At 53.6% G+C, this 25,473-nt stretch overlaps 2 protein-coding genes across 6 annotated transcripts in view; one reads left to right on the top strand and one right to left on the bottom strand.

Moving 5' to 3' along the window:
• Positions 1–1,654, top strand: part of Tctn1 (tectonic family member 1) — a 32,683-nt gene extending 31,029 nt beyond the window's left edge. For both annotated transcript variants that reach the window (XM_020178837.2, XM_074061206.1), the window contains 2 exons: positions 542–686; positions 1,516–1,654. In XM_020178837.2, coding sequence (XP_020034426.1) covers positions 542–685 — 144 coding nt within the window. In that variant the 3' untranslated portion in view covers position 686; positions 1,516–1,654. The remainder of the gene's footprint in view (positions 1–541; positions 687–1,515) is intronic.
• On the bottom strand, positions 218–24,431 carry Hvcn1 (hydrogen voltage gated channel 1). 4 transcript variants are annotated; one of them, XM_074061210.1, is made up of 8 exons: positions 24,321–24,431; positions 24,040–24,136; positions 19,684–19,723; positions 8,162–8,440; positions 5,271–5,375; positions 3,388–3,619; positions 2,204–2,316; positions 218–1,890 (listed from the first exon to the last, which is right to left on the bottom strand). In XM_074061210.1, the coding sequence occupies exons 3-8, from the start codon at positions 19,702–19,704 to the stop codon at positions 1,825–1,827; spliced, it is 816 nt and encodes a 271-aa protein (XP_073917311.1). In that variant the 5' UTR covers positions 19,705–19,723; positions 24,040–24,136; positions 24,321–24,431; the 3' UTR covers positions 218–1,824. The 4 variants fall into 4 exon arrangements, with proteins under 4 accessions (XP_073917311.1, XP_073917308.1, XP_073917309.1 ...); XM_074061207.1 differs by having other exon boundaries at positions 218–2,316; XM_074061208.1 differs by lacking the exon at positions 24,040–24,136 and having other exon boundaries at positions 218–2,316; positions 24,321–24,386.
• Positions 24,432–25,473: the final 1,042 nt, after the last annotated feature.

The following is a 25,473-nucleotide window of genomic DNA, read 5'->3' as shown; positions in this document are numbered from 1 at the left end:
CACCGATACAGACTGGGTGAGGTTCATGTAGAGCGAGGACTACACATGCTGGAGGCCCTGGGCTCCACCTCAGCCCCACACACAAATAAAATAAAATAGGACTGGTAGAGTGGCTCAAGTGGAAGGGCACCCTGCCTAGCAAGTGCGAAGCCCTGAGTTCAAACCCCAAGACCACAAAAAAATAAAGTATAGGTTAAGATAGAAGTCCAGACCAAACTCAAGTGTGACAGATAAAATTTATTACTTGGTTAAAAAAATTATTCTCTAACCAACTTGGACTCTTAAAACAATTTCGCAGTCACTCTTTTACTCAAAGGGAAAAAACTCACAAAGGTTTTACTTGCATCGGAATGCCTGTTTCAGTTTGACCTTTCCAATTCTTATGAACAGTGAGTCATGTGCACCTTGGGTAGTCTTGGCAGTCACCTCCCACACGTATGAGACTCATGGCCTGACAGCGGGTGAGCACGGACGGGGAAAGCAGTCCTGTCTGCGCCCTGACTCACTAGAGGGGGGGCCTGTGGCTCTGACTTTATTACAGACCCGCTCAGGCAAGGACAGGACGATTGTCATCTCCACCGCAGTCACATTTGTGGACGTGTCTGCACCTGCGGAGGCTGGTTTCAGAGCACCACCCACCATCAATGCCAAGCTGCCCCTCAACTTTTTCTTCCCGTTTGTGTAATGTAAGTAGTCACCGAAGGAAAGCACACCGGGCCTGAAGGGCTTCACCTCTGGAGCAGCAGGCACGTGGGGCCATGGGTCCCTCAGAGACATCCCACTCGTCACCTTTCTCCCACCCCTGGGTGTTGCCCCAAACCAGCCCTCTGCCCTCTCCGCTCTGACTCTTTTCTCCTCATGGATATTTCAGTCTGCTTGGTTTGGTTTTGGAACTAGTTGTTCCCAGCACTGTGAAGCCCTAGGTCATGGGTGGAAACCAGATTGTCTTTGGGGAGGTAGCAGAAAGGACAGAGCTTGAAGTAGCATGGGCAGAGGGCCTATCCGGTTTATCCATCCCGCTGTAATGGGAGTTATTTTAGAAGTGTTCATTGTTTCTAGCTCAGGTTTTCTTTCAAGTCCCCTTGAAGTACAAAAATAGCAAAATATCATATAAAACGGTATAAGTAGAATACAAAGTCTCACGAGGGATTCTCCCCCAAGCTCATGTTAATTACAGGCCAGCCTTGTAATTGCCATTTCTTCACTGGCCCTGCAGCGAGCTGGCACTCAACTGCTGGGCTGGTGTGGGATGCCAGCAAGGAAAGGATGTGGCGGGAGGGCCCAAGGGAAGAAGAGCGTTCATCTTATACATTAATTGCACAGTAATTGAGAAAAATGTTGTCAGGTGGCAGAAGTAGGCGGAGCCAGCTAGAAGTTAGCTGGTGCAGCTGGATACCGCAGAGGAGGGGCCTGGGAACTGGAACAACCTCCCTGGGGGATGTAGAACAGCGTGGAAATAAAGACTTTTCTAGAACGGGCTGGTAGCTAAAGTATCTGCTTTTCTTTTTCTTTCAGAATGCTCCTGTGAAAGGCTGCGCTGGTCCACCACCCACGTGAAATTTCAAAACTATATTTGCTGAGGTTAAATTTTATATACAACTAGTACTTGTCCAGCTTCATTGGTCATTTTTGAGCAAGAGTATACAGGGTGAGGTGGGGAGTGAGCTGGGCATCTCCCAGCCAAACCAAGGAAGAAACAGTTACTGAAAGGCGGTGTCCCCCAGATAAGGGGTGGTGGGGGGCAAGGCAAAGGCGTTGCACCAAACCTCTCACCCCAAGGCACAGACCGGGCAGGGAGAGTCTTCTTGGTGGAGCTGTCAGCGTCTAGCTCTCCTCACCAAGAAGTCCGTGCTGTCTCAGCAGCTTGCTGAGCCTCTCAATTTCTTGTTCCTGTCACAAAAGCAAAGACTGAATGCTGAGCCTTTGCAGGCACGCAGGAGTCATTGAGTGAACCCCAGAGACACAGAGGCTAAGAGCTACACTCTTGGAATTCAGGCTGCCAGAGACTGTTCTTCAGGCAGGGGACCTGGCACAACTTTGGGGGCGGTGGTCAGGGCTCCAGGAGGGGGACACTCAAGCTAGAAGGATGAGGAGCGTTGGCCCAGGGAAGGGGGATCCAGGCTAAGACACCCCAGGAATATGGGAAGCACTGTGCTGAAGGTGGGGACTGCTGCAAACAAGCACTGTCCCCAGTGTGCCTTACCTTCTCGGAGCAGCTGAATTCGAGGTGCTGGATCTTGGCGGCCAGTTGAATGTTCATCTGTTTTAACCTTAGGAGATGCCGTTCTGAACGCGTCTTAACTGAGATAATTATCCCTAAAAGATGGCAGAGGGCCTTGATCATACTGGCTTCTAAAACAAGAGTCTGTACTTGAGAAGAGAGGGGACTGACAAGGGAGACTGTCATCCCTGAGCAGCAGACCTGGGCTGGGAAATCCTTAGAGGAGTCAGGATGAGCACGAGCTCCTTAACCCTGAACCTGCTCAGACCAGTAGCACTGGTGGGTGACATGGGGCAGAAAGCGCATGCCAGGCCAGCTGTGCTCTTGGTCCCATGAGCAGAAGCCTGTCCAGCAAGAGCAAAAAGCTTCCTGTCTTCCCTGGCTGACTCTAAAGGACCGTTCCATACGGCTTTATTGTCATCACTGTCTGCAAACTCACTCATGACTGGCTTCCATAGTCAGCAGGATTTCCAAACCCCAAACCTGCTGGCCAGCCAGGCCACCTAGGAGGGCTTCAGAGACACCCCAGGCCTGTGCTCACCCCGAATTTTGGCCGTAGAATATTGGGAAAACTGACTAGGTCCCTGCCAGCTGGACTGCTAGTGGTCACCATGTCCTCAGCAAATCAGCATAAGTACAGCTCCTCTGAAACAACCCTGAGCCTCAGGGGAAAGCAGGGTTTCCCATGCATGCTTTCCAGTGCCAGAGTCTGGGGTGAGTTCATAGCTGTGATTTCCCCAAAGCATCAAAACAGTCAATCCGGAAAACAAAGTCCCAGAAGCTGCCTGAGCCAACGTGCTTGTGGAGCACGGCTGGTGCCTTCTGCAGGGCGTCTCCTGATTGGCTGGATCCTCTCAAGACCGGCAGTTAAAACAGGTGTTCTGAGGAAGCCTCAGGGATGCCTCACCTTTTCCAGAAATGAGGCAGGAGGGAGTCCTCAGAGCACTCCTGGTCACAAACTGTGGCACACAGGTAGTGGCTGGCTGCCAAGCCTCACCACCTCACCTTTCTCTGCACTCAGGAGGGGGTGCTGCAGCAGCCATGATGGAAACCATAGGTGTGTGAGCCCAGGCCCCTGGGTGTCCAAGTAGCAATCCTCACACCCACTCCAGCCCCCATCTGCGCTCCTGTCCCCTCCATAGCTCAGGAACATGGGACACACATACCATTGATGATTCGAGCCACCCGCCACAGCCGCAGCAGGATCAGCAGGCCGAGAGCCTCAAACTCGTGCTCCCGAAACACGAGGATGATGTCGAGGAAGAAGGAGACCACCACCACTATAGCGTCCAGGATCTCAAACTTGTGGTCAAAGAACTCCAGGTGGAAGACAAATACCTTAGAGATGACCTCCATCATGAAGAACACCAGAATGGCGATACTTAGGTAGTGGAACACCTGAGGAGACATGGCCTCAGTGACAGTGAGTGACAGGCGGACCCTGCTATGCGCTACGCCCCCGGCAGACCACCCTGGGTACCAGGGAGACCCCGGCAGCACTCGGTGCTGTCCTTGGTGCTGGAAACGGCTGCAGACCCCACAGCAAGGCTTTGGCCCTGCAGGGGGCAATTAGGTGATGCCAGAACTGAAGCCTTCAGCACGCCCAAAACCTACACCGGCAATGTGTGCGCTCTGTCTGCAGGACCAGACTGTGCGGACTGTCGGACAACTGCAGGGTCCCCTAGAAGCACCGTCATGTGAACCCTGGCACCTTCATGCCATGGCAAGGGCTGGACAGAGCCACACACAGCCCCTGGTAATGAGCACCAAGGGAGGTGGAAGACGAAGAGGGGACCACGCCCTCTCTAAAGAAACCACTTCCATAAGATGAGGGGATATGGTGGATGGACTTCACGAACTTACATGAAACAGAACCAAGAAACCTCTTGCAACTGCTTTAAGTGGGGCAGGGAGGGGGCTGGGGGGAGAGAGGATGAGATGATCTAAACAATGTACAGTATAAGCCTAATTGGAATTGTCACTATGAATCCCCCCACGTATAACGAATATATCCTAATAAAAAATTATTTTAAAAAAAAAACCATTTCCAGTTCTGGGGGTGGGGGAAGTGAGCTTGCAGAGTGAGTAAGGGTATCTGGTGCCAGAAACCAAGAAAATGCTCAAAGTCATCTCTGAAGGCAACACCACCCAGATGGAAGAGGCTCACGGTGACCAAAGTTGGGACAATGTGAACATCAAAAAGAATGGGTTAGTCAGACACTGGTGGCTCACACCTGTAATCCTAGTGACTCAGGAGGTAGAGATCAGGAGGATTGTGGCTCGAAACCAGCCAGGGCAAATAGTTCTCGAGACCCTATCTCGAAAAAACCCTACACAAAAAGGGCTGGTGGAGTGACTCAAGGTGTAGGCCTGAGTTCAAACCCCAAGAAGAAGAAAAACCAAAGGCAGCAGGAGAGGAAAGACACTCATCCTTTCATGTTCCACGTGGACTCAGACTGGTGGAGGAGTAGACGAGGGAACAGGGCTGCCCCTGGACAGTGAGCAGAAGACAGGTGACGAGGGGGTTTGCCATTTCCCTCTGCCCTTTTTACTGCTCAAAAAGACAAGGGCTTGCTTAGCAACTCCATTTCCCTCAAAAAATGTGCATGGTGGGGGGAGATGTCTCTGAGGCTCATACCTCCTCCTGTGGCCCCTTGGTGCATCCTTAGTCCCCTGGGTAAATGTCTGGGCCAGGGTGCCTCAGTAACTTGAGTGGTGGATTAGCGTATCGGCCACCACAAAAGACGGGACACAAAGGACATGCCTGCCCAGCATGGGAATATCAGTCCTGGCCCTGATTAAACGGTTCCCCTAGAGCCAGCTTTGTGATCCAGCTCAAAGGCCTGGCATGGCTTTTGGGGCCAGCCACTGAGTGAACGTTTCCTGCTTGTCGTAAACACTTCTCTACAATTTGGATGGAAGACGTTTTCTCTGCCTTTGACCCCCCGGGAAGACCCTGCCGCTCCAGTGGGTGTCGGCCCCACTCTGCCCCCTCAGTGAAGGTAACGAGTGACCCCATGGGCGGCCCCCGCGCGGGGCGGTGCACTACCTGGGCCGCATAGTTGTTCTTGTCGGGCTGGATGATCTTCAGGTCCAGGATGAGCTCGGCCAGCACGAGGAGGGCGTCCAGGACCACCAGGCAGATGATGATGACCTGTGGGCCACAGGGAGGGGCGCGAAGCCGTGAGACCTTGGGAGCTGGCACAGAACGTTGTGGGAGGCCTGGGCGAAGACGCCAGCAGCAATGCCCAGCATATCCCGCCCCTCTGGCACAGGCCCCGCCCACAGCACCACTGGTCTTTTCCTTACTCTGTCACTGCTTCTCCAATACCATCTCTCAAACCAACTGCCACTTCCTAAATGGCAAAAAGTAAATCACTTAAAAAATTTTTCATTTTCCTATTTCTGGGGAATCGCTGCTGCGGCCGGTATGCACAGATTAGGTGCTTGACAAGTCAGTCAACACACACCCCTCAGGACACTGAGTTTTGGAGGGGACCCCAGGGCTGCCTACTCTTCGGGGATCTGGGGGGCAGTGATGCCACTGTACAGAAACCAGCTGTTGCCCAGCATGTCACATGGTCACCCCCGCCCCCGCCCCCGCCGCCTCCCTCACTGGGCCTGGCAGGAGCCAGGGGGAGGAGGCCAAGGCTCCTGGAGAGCTGAGAGGAGCTAATGAGGAAGAAGTCACCTTGGGGGCTTTGTCACCTGCTGGCAGGGAAGCCAGGTGGGGGCAGAGCATAGTGAGCTGGTCTCCCTGAGGTCAGGGGTGGTCAGGGATGGCGTGGGGGGTGCTGCTGTACAGGACTAATGGGAGGGGGAGGTGACAGCTCAGGACACCATGTCGGCAGTGGACATGGCAGAGGGAGGAGCTCCAAATGACCATGCACGACCCCTCTCCTCTCTGGGAAGCTCAGATCCCTGCCTCCTGCTCTCAGAGCAGTAGGGTTTGACCTCTGCAAATTACTCTGCCATGTCCACACAGGTGAAATCCAACAACTTCAGCCCTTACAAGGAGGGACCGCTCAGCTTTCTGGTCGTTCCAACCCGTAGTTAATTGTGTCGGTAACTCAGCTGCTGATGTGTACGGCAACGTGGCCAATTGCTCTGCACGTTTTCATATGAAGCCCAGTTAAGCAGAGGCTTAATAAAGAGTCAAGCCTGCGGTGGTTCCTTTTTGGTTTTAATCCTTGGTTTTGTTTTAGAGCCAGCGGATCAGAGAGTTCATGTGGTCTAAGAGCAAGGCACAGAGGTATTAAAAACAGATCTGAAGCTGGGCCTATATGCCTATAATCCCAGCTACCCGGAGGCAGAGGTGAGAGGGTCGTGGTCCAATGCCAACAGTGGGCAAAAGCAAGATACCCTATCTGATAAACTAAAAAGTGAAAGGGCTGGGCCCGTGGCTCAAGTGGTAGAGCACCTGTCTAGCAAGCATGAGGCCCTGAGTTCAAATCCCAGCACTACAGAAAACACTATTCAGCCTGAAGCCTTTACCCATGATCCCTGCACCCCAGGTGGCCGCCCCGACATGTGCAGCAGCGTGTGTCCAGGTGATGCCCCCCCGGGCCTCAGGGAGGACGGGCAGGGGTGCTGCTGTATAGTGACTGCCACAAGGGTGGACAGCTAACATTTTCCAACAGTCGTCTTTGTCCCTGTCTCTCGGGTCCCAGTTCATGGCAGGCCACGTGGCCCAGTGCTCATCTTAGGAGGTGGGGACACTGAGACCAAGGGCCAGGCTCCCGTGCAGCTGGAAGGAGGTCACTCCTCATCCTGAAATTGAGGGTTTGGGATTTCAACCCCAACATTTACTGCCGTGTTCCCTTTTGTCTCTGGGGCCACGAGGGCGCTGGCTCCCTGCCTGGTTTCATTTCTTAAACCACAACAGTAGGAAAAAGACCAAAAGCGTTTTTCTGTTTTTCTGTTTTAGTCAGTGATGGGAGAAGCAGAGGGGACATGGGCCCTTGGGAGGGTGCCTACAGCAGTGCCCCCCAAGTGCCTCCCTGTGGCACTGGACATACAAGTTGCTGTGAGCTCCCCAACATCACAGGGTCTCCCTCAGTCTCACCTGCTCCAGACCCCATGTGGGCCACCTCAGGGACCATACTTATTCACTCAACTGCATCTGTCCTTCAAAATCAGAAACTCCTTCAAAATGCTGGGACAGACAGTGACCCCACAAAGCCCAGCTCCCTCTGCTCTTCCAGCCACACCTGGAAGGCGAAAGCCAGGCACAAACTCTTAGCATCGCTGTCCAAAGATGACCTGAGCCTCACTTGGTCACGAGCGCCTGCGAGGCAGGGGACACTCTTGGCCACTCCATGTCGGTGAATGAACAGAATGAATGCAGTCTGCCTCCAATTGTCACCCTTTAACTTTGTGTGTGTCTGGGGGTGGGGAATTTGCATAACACAAAGTTGTCATTGTAGACATTTTTAATTTGGCACAAAGTTCAGTGGGGTGACCATCAGCACTCCTGAGTGGAAACCCATAGTCATTGAGCAGTCACTCCGTTCCTCCCTCCCTCCAGCCTATGTCCACCACAATCCATGCCTATTCTGGACATTTCCTATAAATGAAATCACGCCGTATGTGACCTTTTGTGTCTGGTCTTTCTCACTCAGCATCACGTTTCAAGGTTCACCCATGGTGTAGCATGTGCCAGTGCTTCGTTCCTTTTCCTGGCTGAATAATATTCCATTGCGTGGATAATGGATAGGCCACATTTTGATTATCCATTCAACCACCGATGGACTTTGAATTTTGGATTATGAATATTTTCCCCTGACAACACAGATCTGCCATGGCACACCCAGTGCTTCCCTGCAACGCCAGGCACGTGGCAGCTACTTAGTCAACCTCTCTGGGATGAACAAGTGGCAGTGGCAGAGGTGGGTCCCACCCCGGCCAGCCTTGTGGCTTCCCTCCCGGGGCCCCACCTACCTGAAACCTGTGGGAGCTGAAGAGCTTCCTCAATGTGCTCCTGAAGTCACGGGGGGGCCTGGGCGTGGGGACAGGGCTGGCCTCAGCATCCGCGGGGCTGCCCTCCTCGCCCGCCGCGGGCACAGCTGGCGGCTGCTCCTCTTCCTCCTCCTCCTCCTCATTCTCCCACTTCTTGTAGTTGATGTTCCAGGCGTGGTAGTCGTCCCCTACCACGGTGAAGTGCCGCAGGAACTTGCTCATCCTCTCAGCAGGAGCCACCTTGGCCCTGCGGGTGACGGCCTGGAGGGGCGGGACAGCCAGCCAGCACTTGACCCAGGGCTCCGGTGGCCCCACCTTGCTGTGACGGGGAGCAGGGTCCAGGCACGGCCCCAGGGAGCACGGTGCACCTGAGCACAGAGCCCCCGAGGTCACGGTGGTTTCTCGTGAGTTTATTTTTGAACCCAGGTCTCAAGTGCAGGGGAGGCAACAGGAAGCCCCGGACCCCACCAGACCTGTCCCTGCGGTCTGGCTGGCAAGTAACCAACAGAATCGGTACTACGGCCCAGGCACCAAGCACCCACCACAGGTCCCAGGGCAAAAGTGGAGGTGAGAGAGGGCAGGGCGCGGGGAGGAGACAGCCAAAAGTAAAAGTGTCTGAACTTGAGGGGAAAGTCATGGGACCTCCACGTGTCAGCCATGGACAGGTGAGCGGCAGGTGGGCTGTTCTAAGCTTATTGTGCTAAGGACCGTTGCTTAACGAGAGAGAACGCCAAAGAAAAAGCAAATCTGCCCTCCACTTGGCCAGCCTTATCCTACCAGAGATCAAACGCTTTAGGAAGTACGAAAACTTCCAAGCCGGCGCCCGTGGCTCACATCTGTAATCCCAGCTACTCAGGAGGCAGAGATCAGGAGGGTCAAAGCCAGCCCAGACAAACAGTTTGCGAGACCCTATCTCGCCAAAACCCTTCACAAAAACAGGGACAGTGGACTGGCTCAAGGCGTAGGCCCTGAGTTCAAACCCTACTTCCACAAAAAAACAAAACAGAAAAACCTTCCAGGTATAAGTACAAGAACAGGTGCTAGGAGCAGTGGAACAGGAAGAGAGGATCCAGACGGACCCTTGGGGACCCAGCAGTGAGGTAGAGGCAGGCTGGGGAGTCAGCACATCTGGCCTGCCCCATCGGAAAGCCAGAAGGTTCTGCTGGTTCCACCTTTGAATTACTTTCCAAATAGCACCAGTTGTCACACTTCTGGCCCCAGACAATCACTTCTTGCATCTCCTGCCTGGATTACTGCGGTGGCCTCCTGCCACCTTCCAATGTCTGTTCTCTAGATGTAACTGGAGAACTTTCTAGCACGTGAGATCCCAACACACTCTCAGATGGCATCCCATCCTGGAATTCTCTCCCTACACATCTACCTCCACACTCTCACTTAGGGCAGACTTCTGCTCAAACCTCACCTCTTCTGAGACCCTGCCCAACACCACCCAGCCTCACTCATCCCCCCACCTCATTTTCCTTAATTGCACCACTGCCATCTGAACTTATCGACGACCTGCGCTCTGTTCATTATGTCTCCCTCACACTCTCAGCTCCACGACAGTAGGACGTTTTCTGCCTTGTGTGACTTGGACACCCAGCAGCTAGAACAGCGTCTTGCACCTAACAGACACTCAGAAGCACTCAAGTATATGTTAGGCGACAGTGAAAATAGCCACGTGGGCAGACCTTTAAAATACGTTCAGTGTAGTGAGGGGGGTGGCTCAGTGGTAGAGTGCGTGCGAGCACATGCAAGGTCCTGAGTTCTATCCCCAGCACCACCGAAAAGAAAGGAAGGAAGGAAGGGAGGGAGGAAAGAAGGAAGGAAGGGAGGGAGGGAGGGAGGGAAGGAGGAAGAGCTCAGTGTAAAAGATATACAAGAATACAATTCCATCTCATTTAAGTCAGTGTTTAAGATACATGGGAAACACATCACTTTGGGATGCATGAAAATGTGAGTGTAAACCTACAAGTACGGGATTTCTGCTTCTGGCTGTGACAAAGTCACCAGTACCAGGTCACCCTCCTGCTGTAAACTGGACAAAACATGCAATGTGATCCCCAGGAGGAGAGAGACAAGTGAGCGGGTGGAGGTGGAGGCCGAGGCCGCAGCTCGGGGCTCCGGAGGCTTCCTCCCCTGGGGATCTACGTGGCAGGAAACCAAAGAAAAGGAAGCTGTGCCGAGAAGGAGCCCCAAAACCTGGATCCTGGCTGAGTCTAAACTTCACATGTCCAGAGCAGACCGCGGGGCAGGCGAAATACAACTCAGGGAAAACCAAAGGCAACGCCCTATACGAACCCCAGCGTGGAATACACACTGTCCAGCAAACGGTGAAAATTACCGCCCAGAGCAGTGGCTCAAGTGAAGAAGCGGCTGCCTAGCAAGCGTGAGGCACTGAGTTCGAACCCCAGTACCACCAAAATAAAAATATAAAAGAAAAGACTAGGGCAGAGGGCTTTTACCCACCACACTTGGGACCTTGGGTTTGATCTATAGAACTGGGGAAAAAAAAACTAAAAACGCTCTTGGGAGTAAGACCGAAGCTCTCTGGCACGATCTCAGGGCTCCAAAATGCTCTAGCCTGTCGTCTGCACGCCCATATTGTTTGGTGTCTTGCAGTCCCCGGATTTGAGATTTCCCCGGCTGCTGAGAGGCCCACGGAGCACAAAAGATCTTGCAAAACCTCCTGAGGACGCCTGCCTCCTATTGCCTCCTGGGTCTTTCCCTGGCCTTGATCCTGGGCCCAGTCTGTTTCTCTTCTCACCCTGCCTCTCCCCACCTTCCTCCTCGGCCACCGCTCCTCTGAGCCTTGTCCTCTGTGCTGGGAAGACGACGCAGTCTCTCCTGACCTCTTGCCTCTTGCAGTGCAGCCTGCAGCCTTCATGAACCCTCACTTCCCTCACTGCCCTGGCGTTAACTCCTTTGTGCTCCTCCAACTAAAGTCCAAGAGCCTCCCAGGATGGGCACAGCCCTGTGGCTTGGCCTCTCTGCCTCCCCGCAGCCTGCAACCAGGCTCAGGCTGTGCCAGGCCCACCACCGCTCCTGGCTTGGAACCCTCATGCACACGGGCTGCTCCATGAACCTAGGCTGCTCTTCCTCCCACTCCTCACTTGGCTCACTCTTACCCATGCATGCAGCCTTGGCTGAAATATCACTTCCTCAGCGAGGTCCTTCCTGGTGCCTAAATCGAAATCAGATCCTCTCCGACTCTGGAATCTTTCTGTCCAAGAGCCCTTACCCAGTTTCCAACTGGAAATTGTTTTTGTCCAGCATTTTATAAAGTACTTTTCTCTGCACTAGCATTTAAGTTCCACAAAGGCAGGGTCTGTGTCCCCTGAGGCTCGTGGGACATCTGACCCACAGCAGAAGCCCCCAAGCACCTGTCAGCTGAGGACACGGGTACCCTACCTTACCTCTCACACGGGTCGTGACTTCCCCCAGGAATGCCGCACCCAGCAGACAAAGCCCCCGAGCCCTTTCTCAGCACGGTGGGAACCTTGGGGTGCTTGGCAAAGACCCACACATATCTCTCAGGAGAGGAAAATCTTCTTTCTGAAACTCACAACCAATCAGGAAGCAACTGTTAGTAACTGGGATGAAAATATTTGTGGCACCCAACAGAGCAGAAACTAATTCTGGTTTTCAGTCAAGATTCTGTCATACCAGAGGCAGAAAAGTTCCAGAAAGGAGCTAAAATAGAGCTGACCAAGAGGTCCCTCTGCACTTGCGGACAGACTGAGAGGCACAGAGGCCCCGGGCCCCGCCAGGCCTGGCTGGGGCAGCCGGCTCTGCTGTGTCCTTCCTGGGGATCTCAACGTCTCTGCTCGTCCACCCACTGCCCACCTTGCAGTCCCCAGACTTCAGTCACGTGGACTGATGGTGGAGTCCTCTTGTGCCGTATGCTCGATTGAGCTGTGCTTCTGTCACTTGCAACCAGAGAGAAAACACAGAGTTGCTGGCACAGACACCCCCATAGCTCCACCCAACCAACTTTGTCTTCACATTCTTTTCTCCAAAGCCCAAGACTTGAGCCAAGTGTGGTGGCTCATGCCTGTAATCCCAGCTACTTGGGAGATGAGGTAGGAGGATCATGGTTTGAGGTCAACCTGGGGAAAAGCACGAGACCCCATCTAAAGTATGTGGAGTGGGGGGCGAGTGGCCAGAGAATGTATACACATGCAAGTAAATGTAAAAACGATAAAATAAAATTGAAAAAGTTTAAAAAATAAGTAAAAAGGCTGGAGGCATGGCTCAAACAGTACAGCGCCTGCCTAGCAAGCAAGAGGCCCTGAGTTCAAACTCCAGTACTGCAAAAAAAATACCAAAAAAAAAAAAAAAAAGACTGACAACTCCACCTTTCAGGTCAAGGTCTCAGCTCTGCTGGACGGCATCAGCCCTGGTTTCTCGCCTCTCTCAGGTGGCCCTTCCCGGGTCACCAGCCCAACCCGAACCTTGTCCTCGGGCTGGGGACCCTCCCTGCCTTTGGTGATCTCAGCACACCTGTGCCAGCAGTGCTGTTCAAGTCTGCAGCCTGACTCAGAGGTCCTGCCAGGTCACTTGTTGGTTGTGACCCCTCTGAACTCATCTCTCCCCACACCATCTCTGCATAAAGTCCCTGCTCACCCACTCACTCTCTGCTGTCCTCAGCCTCTCTGCCTCCCCATCCCCTCTCTCTGTGCAGGACTCCATGTGGCCTGTCCCCACAGTTGCAGTCCCCCTTCCCATCTCACCCCATCCATCTTCCAGGTCTGAGGCTGGAGCCTCCTTCCCCTCCCCAGCAGGTCCTGCCTCCACGGGCACCTTCCTGTGGACGGTGTGCTCTGTCCCCTGAGCCAGCCTGAGGAACTGGGGGCAGGAGAGACTCTTCCGCCCTCAGCCACAGGGGGCGCTCGCACCACAAGGGACCCAGGGGTGCTGCGGATGACAGGCAAGTTACTATGGGAGAGGGAGAAGACAGGACAGAGACTCCTGTGGACATCTACTTTTTCGGGCTCAGAAGCCACCTTCTGTAAGAGGGGGAAGTCCCAAGTTCATGGCCATCCAACAATTGCAGAAAAAGGTACTTTTTAAGAAATGCAGCCAACACCCACATCTTACAGCCCGCCATTCCTTCAGCCACCATCTTCCTATTCCTTCCCTGAGTCATCTTTGGAGACCTGATCTGTTTGTGGTCTGTCACCCTCACCCCGAACTCCAGTAAGACAGGAAAGCAGAGCCGTCCCTACCACCGATGGCGCACAGCTTCCTTCCCTCCACGCACCACCTCATCTGAACGCCTACAGGCGACTCGGCCAGGCCATCACTTAGGGCCTTGGTGAGGGAGGTGACTTGGTAGAAAACGGAGGAGTCAGCCAGGTCAGGTCCTGGGCTGTATGGAGAACATGTTCTAGAACACTGGGCCAAGAGAAGGCAGGCAGCCAGCGAGCAGAGATGCCCTGGGTTGTTGGGTTGAATTGTGGCCGCCCAAGTTCATGCCCCCACGGAACCTATGAGGTGACCTGATTTGGAATCCGGGTCTCTGCCTGTGTAACCAAAGATGGCGAGATAGAATTATCTTGGATCTCGAGCAGGTGCCCTTAGGAGAACAGAGGACACTTTGAGGACCAGGTCGGGTGAAGATGGAGGCAGGGATGAGAGGATGCGCCTGCAAGCCATACTGCGACAGCCATCTGAAGCTGGGAGACAGGCCTGGGACAGTGTCTCCTGCAGACCCTCCAGGAGCCAATGCTGCCACACTTCCTGTATTAAGGTGCCCTGTCACTGGCACTCGTTCCAGTAGCCCCAGGACACTAATACAGACAGAAGGGGTGGTCTCTCCCTTTACCCCCACTGTGCACTGTGCATCTGCCTGGGCCCTGGGGAGGAAGCAGCCTCTCTCGAATCACAGAGCCCCTTGGTCACAGCCACCTCTGTGACTGGCCCAGCCAGCTGCTCCCTCCAGCTCAAGCTCCACATCCCCCCCCCGACTCTCACATGCTGTGTGCAGTGCTCCTAGATAGTAGATGGGGCTGGAGGGGCAACTGAGGCACAGGGAGGCAAGAATTTGGGTCCTGAGAAACCCAGTGTCACAAATCAGAGACAGGCGTAGGGAGGTGGGCTCTCCTATAGATCTCCGGGGGCATGCCATTGGAACTTCCTTGTAAGAGAAAGTCCCTCCCTCCCTCCCTCCCTCCCTCCCTTCTCCCTCCCTTCTTCTTTCCTTCCTTCCTTCCTTCCCTCCCTTTTTAGACAGGGTCTTCGCTATGTACCCCAGCTTAGCCTCAAATTCACAAGCCTCCTGCCTCTACCTCCCCAGTGCTGGAATTACAGAGATGCACCACCACACCCAGCTATAGAAAAACTGATTTTTTACAAAGCAACAAGAATGATGATATTATAAGAGGTGGAATCAAGGTTCTGAGATGTAGCCTTCCTGGGGAAAAGGAGGCCCTGCGACATGACATCTGGGACCAGTCAGCAGCAGTCTGTAGTCTTCTCCCTGGGGCTCCTGTCTCCTGGTTCGTGACCAGGCAGGGTCAGGGGAGTTGTGCCCAATATGGCTTTCACTCCTCCCCCAAATCTGCCCATCACTGCATCCTATGCATTTCAGCAACTAAGTGACCCAGATCTGCCACTGTCCTGACCCAGCTTCTCTCCTCCGTGCTCTCTGAGGTCTCCCCTGCCTTCTCTGTCAGCTGCCTGAGGGCACTGTGCCAAAGGGAGCCTTGTCACAGCCTCAACAGAAAGTGTGGCCCCCACAGCCTGCAGCTACATCCTCGGGATGCTGTGCCCAGACTGTTGGTATCAACACCAAGGTTTATGCCAGCCTCTTACTGTCCTTCACAGCACCTGCAAGGTGCCTATGGGGTGGTCCCCAGTTAAACCTCTGAGAAGAGCCAGGTGTGGTGGAGTGTGCCTTTAATCCCAGACCTTGGGAGGGGGATGCAGGAGGATTGTGAATTTAATGCCTAGCCTGGGCTGGGCGCTGGTGGCTCACACCTGTAATCCTAGGTACTTGGCAGGCTGAGATCAGGAGGATCCCAGTTCAAGGTTAGGCTGAGCAAATAGTTTGAGAGACTGTCTCCAAAATAACCAAAGCCAGGTGCTGGTGGCTCATGCCTGTAATCCTGGCTACCCAGAAGGCAGAGATCAGGAGGATCACGGTTTGAAGCCAACCCGGGCAAACAGTTCACGAGACCCTATCTCAACAAAACCCATCATGGAAAAGGACTGGCAGAGTGGCTCCAGGTGTAGACCCTGAGTTCAAACCCCTACAAAACCAAAACCAAAATAACCACAGCAAAATGGACTGGAGGCGTGGCTCAAGTGGTAGAGCGCCTGCTTTGCAAGCGTGAAGCCCTGGGTTCAAACCCCAGTCCCACCAAAAAAAGAGGTTTCTGACAGAAGGCAAACTCATCCCACAAACAAAACAACACAACACCATGTGGCATCTCATCTCTAAGGAGCTTTTCCGGTCTCCAACCTGTCACCTGTCCTGTCACACTCTTGCTGGAGGAGACAGGCAAGTCCCTGTGACCCCAGGAGGGGACTCTGGAAGCTTTGCGGCCTGTTCCTCTGGACTCTCCCGTGCACCTCGTCCCTTTGCTGATTTGAACCTGTGTCCTTTTGCTGCGATACATCTCAGTCCTGAGTGCACGTGTGTGCGGGCTCCTAGGAGCCCTCCCGGTGAGGCGCTGAACCTGGGGTGGGCTTGGGGACCCTGCCATTCTCCTTTATTTAAAATTCTTAAAACTAAAGAGCCTAACACCATCCAGAGCCACATCCCAGTGGCTCTGCCACCTTCTGACCCCACCTTTCCCTCTCCCTGCACGGTCTTCATTCAGCCTTCCCATTAGACAGGTGCCTCCGGCCACAGGGCCTTTGCACATGCAAATTTCTCCAAAAGGGGACTATGTAACTCCCTTTCACCCTGTCACCTGCCTTCTTTCTCCTCTTTCAGGTCCCTCGCAAGCACCCCCGCTTCAGGGAGCTGGCTAGGCCTCCCCACTGCATGCGCATGAGGCCCCCACATTCCTCTCCTGTGGGGTTACACCTACTTAATATTGTGGAGTCCCTGCTCACACCACAACTTCATACCTGGAGACCTCGGCTCCCACCCGCACACGGGGACGGGAATGCAGCCCAGGGCAGCCGATCTCCCGGGGGCGGGGGAGGCAGGACGCACCAGGCCCAGCTCACCTGACCCACGCCCCGCCGCGCCCACTTGTGTCTGAGGCTGCCTATTTTTAAAATCAGGGAAGTCTTTAAATAAGCGTAGAAGTTTTTCCTTCCCTAGGGTGGGGAGGAAGTTCGAGGTTCAAGAAAACAACCCGTGCCAGCTGATGGCTCAGCCCTGGTCTTGCTCCACAACCTCCTCCCCCATTCCTATAGGGTCAGGAGGCCCAACTGGCAGACCACAGGCTCAGGAACTGAGAACAGAGAGGCCAAGTGACTTACCCCAGGTCACACAGCAAGTGAGAAGCAGAGCCAGAGCTCCAACCTGGGCTGCCGGGCACAGTGCCCTCTCCTCACTAATGAACCCTAATGAACCCCCTGCCTGGTGGGGAGTGTGGGGCTGCTCTTCTCCGTAAGATGTCACACACTCCGTCTCCTGGCACACTGACATGCTCGGTCTGTGCCAATGGATGGTTACTGTGTGACACACTCTGCTGTTACCCATTTCATTCTGCGTTTTTGTTTTGGTTTTTTGGCAATACTGGGATTTGAACTCAGGGTCTCTCCCTTGCTAGGCAGGTGCTCTACCACTTGAGATACTCCCAAGCCCTTTTTCACTTCAGTTATTCTTCACGTATTGCATTTTTACCCAGGCCAGCTCAGACCTGGTTCCACCTACCTACGCCTCCCAGTAGCTGGGATGAAGACGCACGCCACCACGCCCAGCTTTTTATTGGTTGCGATGGGGTCTCCAGAACCTTTTGTCCAGGCTGGCCTCAAACCTCAATCTTCCTGATCTTTGCCAACTGTGAGCTGGGATTACAGGTGTGCTCTACCTTGCCCAGCTCATTCTATTTCATTTCTTTCTTTTTTTTTTTGCAGTACTTAGGTTTGAATTCAGGGCCTTCACCTTGAGCCACTCCACCAGCCCTTTTTTGCGATGTGTTTTTTCAAGATAGAGTCTCGAAAGGGAGGCGGGGAAAGGTTGGGGGAGGAGGGCAAGGGGTTGAAATGACCCAAACAATGTACGCACATGTGAATAAATGAATAATTAAAAAAATTAATTAGTTAATAAAGATAGAGTCTCGAGTACTATTTGCCAGGACAGGTTTTGTTTTTTGATTTTTGTTTGTTTTTTGTTTTGGCAGAACTGGGGTTTGAGCTCAGGGCCTTGTGCTTGCTAAGCAGGCGCTCTACTGCTTGATCCACACTTCCAGTCCCCAGACTGGTTTTGAACCTCGATCCTCCTGATCCAATCAGCACAGGTATGGCAACTGCCAACTTTCAACAAGGTGACAGCCAGTGCAGGAAAAGAGTCACAGCTGCTCCTGGAGCAGGAGGCCTTGCACACCAGGCTCCACTGTGCTTTCCCCAGAGAGACCTCTGCAATCACCTAGCCGGAGAGTGGGGCCAGAGGTGGGCTGCAAACCACTCTTGTCCCCCTGACAGAGGCATGTCTCCCATCCTGGCCATGGTGGCTGTCCCAGGCACCTGCTAAGCGCACTATCTTATTAAATCTTCACCTCGACTCTACGAGCCAGTGTTATTGCTCCATTTTACAGAGGACAAAACTGACGCTCAGAGAAACTGAGGCTCATGTTCACAGCTGTCCCTGGGGCTAAGCACCCCGCTGCCTTCTCTGGTCATGGCTGCTTTCTTCCCAAAAATAAGAAGAGTGGGAGGCTAAAAAACTCCACGAGCAAACCTGAGAACTCAGGCTTTTCAAAACAGAGGCACTTGACAAGGGTCAGCCTGGAAAAGGAGTGGTCCTTAGACCAGGAAGAGGTGAATAACCCCAAAGTGCTCCTGGCCTGTGTCCCCGGCTCCCCACAAAGGGACCAGCCTCTGTGTGGTGACACAGGTGCCCCACCTTCAAGTTCCCCAAGGTGTGTCCCCTGTCGGTTCTGCATTCTAGTCCCTGCTTTCCCTGCAGGATCTGTGCCCTGGGGCAGGCCTGTGACAAGTCCCTGCCAACCCTGCTTCTTGTCCCTATACACACACAGCTTCACTGAGACCCCAGACCCATGAGGACCTCGGTCCCATTCCACCTGCTGTGGTTCGCGGGGGCGATCAGCCCTTTCTCTGCATCTATTTCACTTAGTGTCACTAAATCCACCTCCATCTACCATGTCTCTTCCTGTCCCCACCTTTTGGTTACAATTGAGGAGTGCGGGGCAGTGCCTTTCTTTCCATCGGTCATTTTCAGCGCTGTGTCACATGTGCACCCCAAATGGCAGCACGTGTTTTCTTCTTCACAGTGCGTGAAATCCGGAATCTCCGATCAACAGCGCCCAACGCGCTGGGAAACTGAGGAGCAAGCTGAACCTTCTCCTTTGCACGAGCTGCTTACTTTCCCATTAGTGCAATGACCAGGCGTGGATATGGATGTTTTCAGGATTGCTTTTTTTTTGGTGGTATTGGGATTTGAACTCAGGTCCCTGCACTTGGTAGGCAGGTGCTCTACCACTTGAGGCACACCCCCAGCCCTTTTTGCTTTTAGTTTGTTTTTCAGATAGGGTCTCCTGCTTTTGCCCAGGCCGACATCAAACTGAGATTCTTCTACCTCCACCTCCCAAGTAGCTGGGATTACAGGCGTGCACCACAGTCTAACCAGCAGCAAGCTGGTTCTGGTTTGCCTGACTTGAGTAGGAAACTGGGAATGTTTTGTAGAAAACAGGAATGATCTGTGTGTTGTTCTCCTGTCTTTCTTCCACACTCACTTTTTTCCCAACAATACCTGGGGTGCACAGAGCACCCCGCTCACAACTCGCTGGGGTCATCAATGTGAAGAAATGCAAGGTCACCATTGTTACCATTCCCTAGGCCTGTTTACTGTCACTTTGGCTTCTGGGGACTTTGCCCACTGCTACCCAGTTAGTACTGCCCTGGCCAGGCCCCCAGAACCCCTGTGGGAATAGGTGAACAGGAAACTGGTGCCCATTTTGGCCTAGTCCTCAGTTCACAACCAACACTCCCCATCCCAACAAACTTGTACCCCAGATGTCCATAACAGAGCTTATTAGTCCCACTTGGGACGGCCACAGGGCACAGGAAGTAAATCATTTGCTTTGAGTCAGGCCTAGCTGTGTGGTGCTGAGCCAGTGTCAGTGGCAAGGAAAAGAAATCTTTTCCCATTTTCCAGATAAGGAAACTGAGGCTCAGAGGGGTGTAGGGCTTGGCTCTTTGGCTTGTGATTAATTAAACTACAAAGCTGAGATTCTCAGCTCTCTAGAGGTTTTGTGAAGCCCTGCTGTGACCACGGGGACAGTGGACACACCCTGACCAGGGCTTCTGGTCTCCCAGCTGGGAGGTCCCTTCAACACTGCAGACCACTCAGCGCGATTTACCTTTTCGTCCCAGGATGCCATTTTCCTGCTGTCTCTGGGTCTGGAAAGTAAGAGGACAATCTGTCAGCTGTCACCCTGCTGTTAGCTTTGAGTTAAATAGTATCTGTGCTCAAAACATATATAGAAGGACCTGACACCTGGTGTGCACCCAAAAAAATTGGAAACAGCACACAGGAGTGTTGGCAATGGCCCAAGGTGGAAACAACCCCAGTGTTCCTCCACAGACCAGCGGATACACAGAATTCAAGACCACATGTAGGAATATTATTCGGCCATAAAAAGGAGAGAAGCACTGTCACATGCAACACCATGGAAGACTCTTGCAACACTGTGCTAAGGGATGGCAGTTAGACACAAAATGTCACAAGCTATGATGCCCATTTCTATGAAATGTCCACAATGGCCAAAGCCATGGCGACAGAGGGCGGATTGGTGATGGCCAGGGGCGGGGAGGGAGAGTGGGGAGTAGCTTATTTATGAGTATGGGTTTCCTTTTGGGGTGATGAGAATGTTCTGGAAGTAGATACAGGGGATGGCTTCAGAGTATTGTGAGTGTATTAAACACTACTGAGTCGTTCACTTTAAAATGATTCCTTTTATGCGATTGGAAGTTCAACCCAACAGCAAAAGACAGACAGACAGACGTTACACTGTTGGGTTTGCTCTGAAAAGCAGCAAAGGATCCAAACGGCCACCCACGGGGCACTGGGGGAGGTGATGACATCTGATGGTGAGAGACGCTCAGATGGATGTGGAAAGGCAAAAACCCCAAAAATCCCATTATGGTGCAGCGTGCACAGGATGACCCCAGCTACGTAACAAAAATACACAAGTTCTTCACATTTTTTAACCTATGTGCAGAAAACCAGCTTCACAGTGGTTCTCTGTGGAGGAGAAGGGGTAATTTGAGCAGCAGTGTTGGGAGGTTTTTCCCCTTCTCTTTGCTTCTTGGGAGCCTGAACTTTTACAATGACTATGTGTTACTTTTCAAAATTATTTTTAACTTTGGTAACATATGCAGTTAGTAAAATATTTAAATAATACAGAAAGAGAGGCAATGGCAAGGAGTTAAGTCTCCCCTTCTAAGCCCTCCACCTTCCTGCAAGCACCCACCTTACCAGTGCCCTGTCACCTCCCAGGGTGTCTGTGCCTCACTCTCCCACCTTCCTTCTTAAACAAATGTGAGCCCACACGCTCCCCTTAGGGTGTTGCAGGCAGAATAATGCCCAGCCCCACGCCGGGCAAGGCCATGGCTTGATCTCTGGAACCCCTGAGCAGGTGGCATAAAGACTTTGCAGATGGGGCGAAGGACCCCATTAATCAGAATGGTTTTGTAAGTGGAGGCTGGAGACCCAACAGAGTAGAGTGGGGAGCAGAGAGGGCTGGCTTCGGAGAGAGGAAGGGGCCCCATGCCAGCAACGTGGCACCGTTAGAGGCTGGGAAAGGGAGGCAGAAATACACCCCCACACCCCCGAGCCTCCCTGGCAACACGGACCTGGCAACACCTTGATTTGGGCCCCTAGGACTGATTTTGGTGTGTGACCCACAGAACTGTAAGCTGACACACGTCCAAGTTTGTGGTCACTCATTCAAGTCCAAGGGCGCTCACTGGACCACACAGGCCTCCCCTGTAGGACACAGCCAGTCCACATTCACGCAGTGCTTCCCAGCTTTCCTGCTCCAGAGCTCCAGTGACCATGCTTGAGGATTTTTGTTTGTTTGTTTGTTTGCTTGCACAGCACTGGGGTTTAAACTCAGGACCTCACTTGCTAGGCAGGCTTGCACACTTGAGTTATTTTTATCATTAAAAAATACTACCATTTTGAAAAAAAATATTCACAGAGGCTGAAAAACACCCTTTTCCTCACTGCAGGGGCACGCTGAGGACACCTAGAAGTCAAAGGGCTTCTTGCTGGTCAGCTGACAGCGCACCTTCCTGGGCCAGCCCCCTGGGCCTTATCCTGCCTGCCCTCAGGATTGTGTTGGTGGCTCACCTACTAAGGCGGCAGAGATCAGGAGGATCACAGTTTGAAGCCAGTCTGGGCAAATAGTTGGAGAGACCTATCTCGAAAACACCCATCACAAAAAGGGCTGGTGGAGTGGCTCAAGGTATAGGGCCTGAATTCAAACCCCAGTATTGCAAAAAAAAAAAGAAAAAAAAAGGACCCATTGCCAGGAGCCTACGGGGGGCCAAAAGGGTGAGGACCACAGACCCTGGAGATTTCCCTCCCCAAGCTAGGAAAAGAAAACTTGCCCAGGACCGGAAAAAGCCCCAGCACCACCCATTCAGGTAGCAGGAAATGTTAGACAATCTTGTCCTTCCAGGCAAACTAGCCAAAACAAGTAAAAATGGTAACACCCAATGCTGGTGGGGCTGTGGAGAAACTTACAGTGCTGGGGATAATTGTTCTAAGTGCCTTCAAAATGATCTACCCTGGACTCCAACACTTCATCTTGGAAACTATGTTTTAAAGAATATATTTAATAGCAAACAAACAAACAAAAAACCCGTGCACAATATAGACAACAATGTTTACAGCTAAAACCTGGAAAGACCTTGCTTAAGGGAAAAGCTGAAGATGGCAGCAGGCTGGGAGGAGAAACATTGCTGAGATCTAGGCAGAAGTGTAGAAAGAACACTGTTAAGCAGCCCCAAGCTGGAAACAGAGAACTCTGATGGTTGGATACACTGCCTGCCACTGGGCCTGCCCCAGGCTCCGAGCTGGGCTCTGGGGAAGACAAGGGGAAGATACAAGGTGAAGGTTAGGGCTTCAGCAGGATGGTGTTTCAGTGAGAGACAAAACACCAAAGCAACAGAAGCCAGATTACACCCCAGGGCAGTGCTGGGGAGAAAGCAGAACAGAGGAAGCTATGATAGCTGGTGAGCGGGTGCAGTGGTCAGACTTCTGAGGAAGTGATGTCAACCGTGTTTGCAGATTTTTCAAGGGGCAAAGTCTTCTTGAAAAGACTAAGGGGAAGGGGTTACCCACAGGGAAAGGAGCATGTGCACAGGAAAGTTATCCTACAGGAAAGTTGAGTGTGGTGGCTCATGCCTGTAATCTCAGCCATTCAAGAGGCAAATATCAAGAGGTTTGAGGCTTTAAACTAGCCCGGGCAAAAAGTTAGCAAGACCCCATCTCAGTAAACAAACTGGCCATGATAACACACACTGTAATTCTAGCTAAGTGGTAGGTATGGGTGGGTATCTCAGTTTGATGACAGCCCTGGACAAAAACATGAGACTCTATCTAAAAAATAACCAAAGTAAACAGGACTGGGATTGGCTAAAAGATAAAGCACCTGCCTAGCAAGTGCAAGGCCCCGAGTTCAAAACCATCACCTCCCCCTGCCAAAAAAAAAAAAAAAAAAAAAAACTCTTAGAGGAAAGAAAGCCCTGCTAGGGCAGGAGAGAGGAGGTCACCAGGCGTCTGGGACTTCTAAGAAAGGCTGAGGATTTGGAGGTCAAGAGCAGCAGTAGTGACGCCATGGGGAGGCCAGGGATGAAGGTAGCCTAGATTTGGGGGTCTCAGTGGGACTGTGGTGGCCAGATTCAGTACATGTTTAGGGGCAGATCTTGCTGCTGGGCTACATGGGCTGGGGGAGGAGATGGAGGATGGTGGCTCCGGAGACACCAGTGCTAGGAGAGGTGGTCTGAGGACACCACCACTCTGGGCTTCCTCCTTCTTGCTAAACCAGGGGCAGGGAGGGCTGGAGGGTGGCACTGCAGCAATGGACTTGTGCAAAACCCCGGGCTGCCCCAGTCTCCCGCCCAGGGGAGTCACAGGGGAGAAGCAGGGGAAGAAGTGGCTGCCCCCAGCCTTGACCTTGCTCAAGAGTTGCCAGTGGAGCTGTGTGGAAATTCTGCAGACCGCAGACAGCTTAAAGGGGTCCAGGACAGAGAAACGCTTTCAGAGGGGCCGGGACGAGGGTGATCAAGACACAGCAGCTAGGCAGTGGCTTGTGCCAGAGGCTGGGCTAAGCTGTCACACCAGGCAGCTCACTTAATCTTCTCACGGGTCTATGGGTTAGCACTGCACAGAACCCCATGGGGCAGATAAGGAGACTGAGGCTCAGAGAGGCACAGTCACACAGCTAAGCCCTTCTGGGTAGAGGCCCAGATTCCTGGAAGGATCTGGGGAGAACTGGTCTCCCTGCTCTGTCCTGGAGTTTGCTGGGGTCCCAAGCCCTCCATTCTTATTCCTCAGCAGCCTGACCCCAAGGGTGGCAGTTTAGGGTGCTGCCTGATCTCCTCCCACTGGGATGGGGGCTGCTTCCTTCTCTCTCCCTGGGGGACCTCAGGACCTCTGTCCCCCTCTCCCTGGAGGCAGGGAGTCCAAAGGCCGGGGCTTCACAGACCTGCTGCACAGTCAGGCTGGGCTGCCCTCACTGTGACCGAGGATCAGGCTGGACTCTCCTGGCGGTGACAGGGCCAGGCTTCTGCACCTTTCTCCACCTGTAGAGGAGCCCGCGATGGTACCGCCTTGCACTGGCCGGGCAAGCGCCCACTGGGCAGCGGCTGCCCGCGGCTCCCCAGCCCTCACCCCCCTCCCCACCCACCTGATCCCCTCCCTCCCGGGGCAGGACGGGGGTCCCGGGGTGGTGGGGACGAGGGGACCCCGTTCGTCCCCAGCACTCACCCCGCCCCGCCCGGCCGGCCCCGCTGTCCTGCGGACGGACAAAGGTCCCGCCTGGGTCGGGTTGCGAATCACTGGAGTCCTGGAGGGGCGTGGCGGGGGCGTGGAGGGGGCGTGGCGTGGAGGGGGCGTGGCGGGAGGGGACACGCACTTCCTTCCTCCGCCGCCCCCCGCCCCCCGCAGCCCGGCCTCGGCGACTTCCGGCGATGAACCGCAGGGTGGGGGCTCCCCGAGGTGGCGCTCAGGCTGCAGGCGAAGGGGACGCAGCTCCAGGGCCACGTGGGCAGGAGGAGGGGACCCTCGCCACCCCCCCTCCCCGCGCTGTCACCTGGGCTAAGCGGTTCAGTCGCCTGCTTTCCCGTATGGGCCAAGGCGGGTGGAGGGTGGGGGCGGCCCAGCTCCCTGGGGTCCGTGAATTTCCTGCAGCTGCGGCCTAAGCAGCGCCTGCAGGGTCGAGACTGCAGTGTGGCAGGGCTGTCTGTGCCCATGCGGGGGCTGGGGTCACCAGCCTGGCTGCCCAGCTCACAGAGCCGCCTGGGGCCCTGGCTTAGTCTTTCCTCCTCTGCTTGCAACTCAGTCTCCTCCCTCCCTCTTAGAAGATCACTGGGGTTACTGTCTGGACAGGTCCCCTACCACCCTGTTCCTACTGTGGGTCCTTGGCTGGATCCAGGCTGCGGGTGAATATCAGAGCTGAGAAAGGACAGTGAAGGTTTTAGCAGTTTCACAGGTCCCTGGGCCTTTTCCCAAGAGTGAAGGCAGTGGGAAGAAATGGCCAGAGCACCAGGCTTTATTTTCTCAATGCAGAAGGGACAGTAAATTGGTGAAGGAAGGACAGGACCAGGGCAGGGACACATGTCACTGAGATGTATGGGACAGGGGAGGGAGAAGCTGGGGAACACTAGGGTTACTTCAGAGTGTTCAGGTTCTCTGCAGCACCTGTGATGGATGGTGACAAGCCACTTTCCAGCCTCAGTGGGTGAAGGGCATCCTTCATGGCTTACTGCTGAGTGTAGGCAAGCATGGACCAGACGACTCTGTCTGACTTTACACCTCAAGTAACCCAGCTACCAAGCTGGCGGATTTGGAGACGGCCCCTCTTTACCTTTTACCGACTTCGTTTCATTTAACTCACCTGTGTAATCCAGGACAAAAAACA

This window comes from Castor canadensis, chromosome 18 (assembly GCF_047511655.1).
Source record: "Castor canadensis chromosome 18, mCasCan1.hap1v2, whole genome shotgun sequence".
NCBI lineage: Eukaryota > Metazoa > Chordata > Mammalia > Rodentia > Castoridae > Castor > Castor canadensis.
Note: the sequence above shows the minus strand (reverse complement) of the source record. Positions and strands in the feature narration are given on the sequence as shown.